The sequence below is a fragment of the Papaver somniferum genome, chromosome 1 (genome assembly GCF_003573695.1).
Source record: "Papaver somniferum cultivar HN1 chromosome 1, ASM357369v1, whole genome shotgun sequence".
NCBI classification, from domain to species: Eukaryota; Viridiplantae; Streptophyta; class Magnoliopsida; order Ranunculales; family Papaveraceae; genus Papaver; species Papaver somniferum.
In genome coordinates, this window is record NC_039358.1 from 178,731,300 (window position 1) to 178,739,719 (window position 8,420).

At 36.1% G+C, this 8,420-nt stretch overlaps 1 protein-coding gene across 3 annotated transcripts; it reads right to left on the reverse strand.

The window, feature by feature from the left end:
- Positions 1-2,253: 2,253 nt before the first annotated feature.
- LOC113308948 (F-box protein SKIP31-like) lies at positions 2,254-7,021 on the reverse strand. Of its 3 annotated transcripts, none has more exons than XR_003340218.1 (9): positions 6,795-7,021; positions 6,322-6,672; positions 6,149-6,222; positions 4,536-4,611; positions 4,258-4,368; positions 3,682-3,856; positions 3,111-3,229; positions 2,709-2,871; positions 2,254-2,554 (listed from the first exon to the last, which is right to left on the reverse strand). XR_003340218.1 is itself a non-coding variant. In XM_026557393.1 (9 exons), the coding sequence occupies exons 1-9, from the start codon at positions 6,921-6,923 to the stop codon at positions 2,484-2,486; spliced, it is 1,164 nt and encodes a 387-aa protein (XP_026413178.1). In that variant the 5' UTR covers positions 6,924-7,021; the 3' UTR covers positions 2,254-2,483. The 3 variants fall into 3 exon arrangements, 2 of the variants coding, with proteins under 2 accessions (XP_026413178.1, XP_026413181.1); XM_026557393.1 differs by having other exon boundaries at positions 2,709-2,766; XM_026557396.1 differs by having other exon boundaries at positions 2,683-2,766.
- Between the last annotated feature and the right edge of the window lie 1,399 nt (positions 7,022-8,420).

Sequence of the window (8,420 nt, forward strand, 5' to 3'; positions counted from 1 at the left end):
AAATTGGTTTTGAAATCCAGATTAGCTTTCTGTAATTCCTTTGAATTTGTGGTGTTAACCAATAGTTTCTTTGAAGAAGACGGTGAACACTTTAACTTTTGTTTACCCTTATCTGCTCTAAGATGCAGGTGGCCCTGGCCCTATTTTGTTTAACAATTTAACTTTTGTTTTTCATTTCAGATGGATGCAAATACAACTCAAAGTGAAGTTGCAACTGAAATTGGTTCCTTTATTCACCCTACATCTGTACCTGCACCTTCTGCTGATGCTCAGCAAGCTGCACAATCTGCTCCAACCGAAGCTACAACTACTGCTGGTGATGTAGCCGCGAAGCCGAAATCCAGTTCAAAAGTTTGGAATGAGTTTATAAAATTAAATGGGGAATGGGCAGAATGTAAGCATTGTAAGAAGAAATTGAAAGCCGGTAGTCAAAAGAATGGTACGTCTGGATTATGGAAACATTTGAAGCATTGCACCCAGAATCCTAATAAGAAGCAGGTGAAAGGACAGCAATTATTGGTGGTTGAACCCCAAAAGCCAGGTGAGGATAGTAAATTAATTGCATCTAATTTCAGTCAAGAAGCGTGCAGAAGGGCTCTTGTTGTGTTTATCATTGTTGATGAGAAGCCATTCAGAATTGTTGAAGGCGAAGGGTTTAGGGCCTATTTGCAAATGTTGGAGCCTAGATTCAAAATTCCGAGTCGTATGACCATTTATAGGGATCTGTTACAACTCTATGTAGATGAGAAAATTACTTTGAAACGTTACTTTGCAGCTTCCAAAATGAGGGTGTCCTTGACAACTGACACATGGACTTCACCTAACAATTATAACTACATCTGTGTTACTGTTCACTTTATTGATCAAAATTGGAAGTTACAAAAGAGAATCATAATGTTTTGTCAAATTGAAGGTCACACAGGCAGTGATATTGGTCAAATGTTAGAAAGATGTTTATTGGATTGGGGTCTTGAGGATGTGTTTGGGGTTACTCTAGACAACGCCAGTGCTAATACGAAGGCAATTGAATATTTGAAGCAAAGTGTGATTGGTTGGACATCAGCTCCAATTAGAGCCGAATATTTGCACGTAAGTTAGTTTTTCAGATTTGTTCATTTCTAAATTCTAATATTTGCATGTGTATCTGTAATTTATCAATTTCAGTGTATGTGTACATTTCATTTCAGTGTATGTGTACATTTACTAAGCCTAATATTTGCATGTGTAATCTAATATTTGCATGTGTATCTGTTCTTACCAGGTCAGATGTGCAGCTCATGTTCTTGCCATTGTGACAAAAGATGCAGTAAGACTCTATAATAAATCAATATGTAGGATCAGGTCAGTTATCAAATATGTAACTAGATCTCCTGCTAGGTTGAATAAGTTTAAATATTGTTGTGGTTTAGAAAAGATTGAATATAAGCAAGGTTTGATCCTGGATGTGAAAACTCGATGGAATAGCACTTATTTAATGTTAGAAGCTGCTGAAAAGTATGAAAAAGTTTTCAAAAGGTTAGAAAAGCATGATAGGGATTTTAGACAGAAGTACATATTTGAAGAATCTAGGAAAGATGCTTTACCTGATACTGATAATTATGACATGGAAATTGATAATGCTTTTGAGGATTACTCTAGTTCTGAATCTGAGGGGGAAGTTGATGAGGATTCTAATAGAAAAGGGAAGAAAAAGACGAACAATAAGAAGAAAAAGCCTCGTCAACATGCACCATATGAAGAGGGCGTGGTTCAACTGTCAGAGGTCTTGGATGCTTGATGTTTGGAGTTGCAGGTCTTGGATGCTTGGTGTTTGGAGTCGCAGCAAACTTATAGAAGGGGTCAATTACCAAAGTCGAAATATTGTTTTTTGCTTTACTTTTTGTTTTTTCTATTTGAAGTTTTAAACAACGTTGTTGAATTTAGAAGTTTAAAGATTTTTGTTAATGTATGAATTCAGGTCTTAAGACTCTTAAAAGTTAAAGTTTTTAAGCTTAGAACTTTCAAGTATTTTTGCTTTTTTTTTACATAAGTAGATATGCTACGGGTAAAGAACCGGACCCGTCCCGTCCCGAGTTAAACAGGTACAAGTCCCGTCCCGTACTACACAGGTACAGGTACAGGTACAAGGTACAAAGTACAGGTACCGGCCATAGGGAGGTACAGGTACTGAGTTAGACAAAAACCCGTACCGTCCCGTCCCATGTGCAGCCCTAATAAGCATTGGTTGATTGACGGACTCCCTTCAATAGAAAATAATAGAAAACTTATCACATGCGTGTCCCCCCGTTTGGCCTCTTAGAAGAAAACCATACAAAGGTTTATTCCCTGATGCAAGGATTAAAGTCGAACCAAAAATATTTTACAACAAGAACAAGTTCAGCGTCGAGGCTGAAAGGTTTCATAGGGTCATGTGTTAATAAACACCTACGTACAAGATTTATCAAGAATACATCTCCTCAGTACACACAAGTACAGCTACATGATCAGCAAAACCTCGATACTGCTTCCAGCTCCTTTTCATCAGCGCAGTTATATCCCAGCAGATATGCCCGAGCTGTCCATAACCACAACAAAGTTAGTGGTAGTAATAACAGTAGTCATGATTCCTATTTATTTTTTGTATAACACACAGGGGTAGTAATAACAGTAATCATGATTCCTATTTATTTTAGTATAACACACATGCGGCTTGAAGAAGTCTCACACACCAAATCGGCCTGATCCCATGAATGGCTCCGCTTCATCTGTTCCACCACCTTGTTGTTCCTAAATTTTATAGTAGTAGAAACGGAGTTAGTTAGGCTAAAAGCACCAGCCGTCACAACTCATGCTCAAAAGCTTCTCCAATCAGTCTTTCCTTGCTTCATACTCCTGACATTTTTTTAAAAATGTTAATCTAAAAATATAAAGAGCGATTTTTTAAGAAATTGGTGCATGGGAGAGATTGAACCCTGAACTTATCAATCAAAATAATATGAAGCCTCGCAAGACCAAATTGAACGTTGGAGGTCCTAGGCATCCGTTAGGGTCAAGATGAAAAAAGTAAAAAGAGGAAACTACCATGAGGCTTATACCCAAAACAAAAACCAAGAAAAGAGCCTTTCACTCACAGCATCTGGTTCTATTTCTGAAGGTGAGAGCAATCTATCGAAGCAGTGCCCAGAAATTGTACAAACCAAAGTGCCACTAGAAGCATCCAATACAACTTCCCTGCAAGTATCATCACATACTACAAAGGAAGAAATCATAAGCCGCATATAGTCTAAGTAACCTGCCTATCTTATCCAGTAAGACAATTTTGCGAAAGTGACATAACTTTTATCAGAAAATGAGGTGAGTTAGCATTCTATTTTCAGAAAATGTCTATTAAACAACAAATAGGCATGAAAGACTGGTGCAGAATGAAGGTTCTGATGATAATACAGTTCTAATAACTAAACTACCTCTCTCCAAAACAACAATAAATGTTTAAGTATGTACGTTTCATCTACTACTATTAGAGGTTAACTTCAACTCAGCAGTTGACATAGTAGAAATTTTTCAAAAATTAGAACAAAAAGATCTTGAGAGCAGTGCAAGGTCCATGAGAAATATGCTCACGGTGACGGTTTAAGAATTCCAGCATTATTTTATAACTTATGGATATCAATGTAGGGGATCTGTAATTCAGTGCTTCCTTACCGTGAACACGGCCGGTCTTCTCGCAGAGAAAAAGTTCCCCAATTTGATAGTAGGAGCATGTGTCCCCAGAACAAGCATGGCCAGTAACAACCTCGTCAGGCAAGCCTCTGCTGGTTCTCCATATAGACACTTGATCAGCAACTGTTTTATTGAGAATTATGTGGTCATCGTTCACCTTCACATGTAAAACAGCAAATATTAGGATAGCCTCTAAACATCATAAGCTTGATACATAAAGACAGATTAAACCGAAGGAAAAACGAAGTATCTCAAATGCCTCTATCAGGCATGCCATTTGGGGCCTGGATCCATCATGCAAACAATGGATCCTATCAAGGTTTAGCCAATATTATTAACCAAAGTACTAATAAAACTCCGTGCTATAATTCCTCAAATATCCATTTGCAAACCCTCAAGTGTCAGAATATATATCGCAACAGATAATTACGTTAATATCAGGTCAAATGACTAGATTTAAGCAATCCATCCAAAAATGTGACATTTTACTTCTTTTCAGCAAAAGCAACTGAATAGTACTTTTACACATTAGTTCATCATTTCTAGATTCTTTCTTACTTGTGAAGGAAGGGGTGCTTGGCTTCTCTTGGCCGCCTGCATTTGGATATAATATTCTTTGAACTCAGAAGGAGTATTCCTAACAAATTCAGCCATATCCTCTTCATCACGCTGCAAAAAGACGTAAGTAAAGTTCAGGGCGACATACTTTAACCTTATCCATTCGAAGGGAACTAAGGTTAAGACTTTAGTGTGGTTGCCCAAATAATTTTCTGAAATATTCCCTTCAGAATTGCCGACTGAGATGGGTTTGGATTAAGATAATGAGAAATAATAACCTGGATGTAAAGCTTTTTCCAGGCGCATTCACGTAACTTGTTGGTAGGAGATAACAGACCCCACCTCATACAATACCTGCAGAATTTTATAGGTGGATATTTACTATGTTAATAGAAAATCCATAGATGAGGAAATGTGTATCGGTAGGCATGGACGCACTAGTATGAGAAGGTCAACAATATGGTACTCGTTTAGCTAAATTACTTATTTTATAGCACATTACTTGAGATTACGGTTTTAGTAAGTGCGTAACTACGACATAATACTCCATCTTTCAATATTCACCAGTATGGACCCATCTTGACGTTGGTACTCGTACCAGACGCACACGGACACTGCAACAGCTTTATTAGCATTTAAACTTAATACTCTGGTAGCTTAGTCCGATAAAGCTTAAGAAAATAGACGAAACAAAAAAAAAAATGAAAGAAAAGAGATGAAAATGGGTCCTTATACTTCAGTATGATTATATATGCAGCAATTTATTTTATTAAGAAGATTACATAACGTAAACTTGATCCTAACCTCTGTGTCCCTGTTTCCTACTTTTCTTGGACACCGTGTCAGAGCATCCGTATTCACACTCGACAATGACACTGGCACCTGTATCCTTGTTACAGAGACTAAAAACATTGCGCAAACTGCAACCTGTCAATGAATGTAACTCAAAACTAAACTATCTGTTCACATATTGATGAGGTTGACAACCTAACAATAATAAGTTCCTAATATAAAGTAGTAGTATGGCAAGTCAGGGTCTAGTCCACAGGAAGGTGTGAGTCTAAGTTGTTATAAGGAACAAATTATTGATGCTTAAAGGATTCATTCAAAACAATTAACTGATAAATATAGAGTAATTAAAATTATGAGATGAATATTGAACTTAGTAGCAGCCTAGGCAAAAGTAAGAATGGAACTAAATATAAAATATGCTTAAACTGAATCTAAACTCTCAAATATCTTGAAAAAATAGAAGAAAATGGAAGAAGTGTTGCCCAAATGACACTAATTAAACCTTAGTTACCAGGAACGTGAGAAGTGGTCATGAATCTCACTGAGATTCGTGATGCTCCCAATGAGTGAAAAACGTTTCACCTCTTTTTAGTTTATAATAAGTAAGCATATCTGATATCTAGTTTCATATCTGTTAGTATAATTTTCATATCTTCGTATCTTTATCTAGAATATCATGTATCTATCTCATATGTGTTCTAGGTTACCTATTTTATAGGCATGTGATATCTGTATTACTTATCTAGTTTAGTGTTTATCTTATCAAGAAAATAGGTCAATGTATATCTTATGTGATCAAACTCCTATATTAGATGATAAACTAAATCCTCAGAAGTCGTTTAAACCATTCTCTTCCACTTAGTCTTGTACTTTTATTACATACGCTCACAATTTTAAATTTACATTAACCTTATTTACTACTTCGATCATAATGTAGGAAAGTATGAAGAAAATGTAGGAAAGTATGAAGAAAATCTAAGTGTCAGTATACGTTTTTGTGTTCTTTATTAAGTCCGAATGGGTCAGTGTATTTTAAGTCCGAGCAATTTTGAATGGATAATTTAATAAAATATAGAAATAAAAAAAAACTATAACTCACAGTCGGCGCCATAGCGACTCATCAGATGCAGCAAAGTTCAGATATTTACAGACACAGGAGCAGGCGATAAGATCCTGCACACCAACCAGATATCCCCTTGAATTAATCTGACACCAAAAAAAAACAATTTAAGAAGGAAAAGAAAGATAAGGGATAAAGAAAGTAGTACTAACCTCAGAAGAAAGGAATTTGAGAATGTTATGAAACAATTCAGAAGGAATCATGCTGAAATTTGACCCTAGGGTGCTACATTTCAGCATCAAAATCTGCCTGCTTGGAAATCTTCTAGCATTTTGAGTTTGATCATCATCATCCTGTGTCGTATTACTGGTACTAGTAGTAGTAAAAGGTTCCTTTTGCCTCTTTTTCTTCTCTGCTCCTGGTTCTCCTTGATGATGAGTAACACAACCACCAACGTTGCTATCAGGTAGTTCGCGTAATCTCTTGTTTGTATTATTATTTGAAGACAAAGGGGAAAGACAAGAGTTTTCTCCTTCTACTTCTTCCGTGCCATCCTCGTCGTCCTGATAGATAATTAAATGAATTAAATTAGAAACCTAAGAGATATCTAAGAAACAACAACATTAATCCGTATAAAAATATCAAAAGGTGAAATCTTAATGATGATTGTAATAAGAGGAAATACCTGTACGTTGTTATTGAAAGGTGGCGATGATGATAAGTGATGAACCTCATCCTCATCAGATATGGAGAGCACCTCTGATTCGAGAAAGTGAGCCAAGTTTGCATCTTCTTCATCTTCTGAGATTGTCATCTTCTTGTTATTGATGCCCTACAAAACCAAAACCCTAACCCTTCAACAGATCTTCCTCCCGTGAAATCCCAAAAGAAAAATGGATGAAGAGGAGGAAGGAAGTGGAACAAATCAATCAACCCGATGGATAATGGTTTTGAGGCATTTGGGCCCCTTACCCGTGTACCCGTATGCAAGTTTTTGTTTGAACGATTTTTTTGGGGACCGTGGTTCTATTTTTAATAAGACATTTAAAAGTAAATCTAGGTCACCCCTTATCTAGATATTTATATTAATACCTAAACTACCCTCTGATTAATTTTGGGTAATGATTAGTTAGTGTTAATATTAGTTAGTGTAATGATTAGTGAAATGATTAAGTTAAAGATAATTAGTGAGATTAAAAAATCAGATGGGTTTTCTAAAAAAGAAGTAGAATTATTGAGTAAAGTTAGAGAAGATGAAGAAGAAAAACATGAAAAATTAAAAAAAAAAAATTGAGTTCACTAAGCTTGAGTATTCAAGTGATGATTCAATTGATGGCTCATCTGAATCATGTAACCGAACAAAACCGGAGGAAGAGTATTTGGGTACCCAGGTATGTTTCAAACTTAGATAATGTTGGTTGAATTGCTTCAAATTTTCAAAAAAATGTAAATTTTTTGAAGTAGATTTGGCCTTGTTCGGTTACTTTATGTGAAGAACCTGTAACCGAACACATCTGAAAGTGTAGTTCGGTTACTTTTTCCAAACACGCAGGTTACCGAACTCGCTCGTAAATGGAGGTTTTTAGTCGTTCGGTTAACAGACATGTTACCGAACTTTGTTTATAGGATTTACAGAGTAATGTTCGGTTTGCCCGCAATGTTACCGAACTTTAGGGTCTAGAAGTTCGGTTGGTTCGCAAACAATATCTAACCGAACTTTACGTGAACATAAGATTTTACCAAGTGTACATAGTTCGGTTGGTTCGCAAACTTCATACCAACTAACTATCTAACCGAACTTTACGTAAAAAAAATTTTATACCAAGTGTAAGAAGTTCGGTTGGTTCGCAAACTTTTACCCAACAGCATATCTAACCGAACTCAATATTAGAGTAAAGTTCGGTTAAAGTAAAAACTTAACAATTTTTGCGATCCAACCGAACTGAACTTGCAAATACCTATATAGAATTAGATCATAGTTCGGTTACAAAGAAAACTTAACATTTTTGCGAACGAACCGAACTTTTGGACTTTTCATTATTTTTCGTAAACTAAAGTTCGGTGATATCCTTATTTTGCGAAGGAAACGAACTTATGGACTTGTGTTGTTCTAATACGAGGAGTTCGGTTAAAAATATTTTTTGCGGATCAACCGAACTGTGAGTTCGGTTAAGAAAAAATTAATTCGTGATAACCGAACTTTTTGCGACGAAACAGAACGTTTTGCGACGTAACCGAACTAAAAGTTCGGCTGAGACTTGTTTTTTGCGACGTAACCGAAACTTTCTCTGAAAAAAAAACTTCCATTAAA

Excerpts from the sequence above, each read along its gene's own strand:
- LOC113308948 (XM_026557393.1), bottom strand. The coding sequence starts at position 6,923 with ATGACAATCTCAGAAGATGAAGAAGATGCAAACTTGGCTCACTTTCTC. Across the intron at positions 4,369-4,535 it reads GGAAAAAGCTTTACATCCAG|CGTGATGAAGAGGATATGGC; the intron begins GTTATTATTTCT and ends GTCTTTTTGCAG. Across the intron at positions 2,767-3,110 it reads CAGAAATAGAACCAGATGCT|GAACAACAAGGTGGTGGAAC; the intron begins GTGAGTGAAAGG and ends TATAAAATTTAG.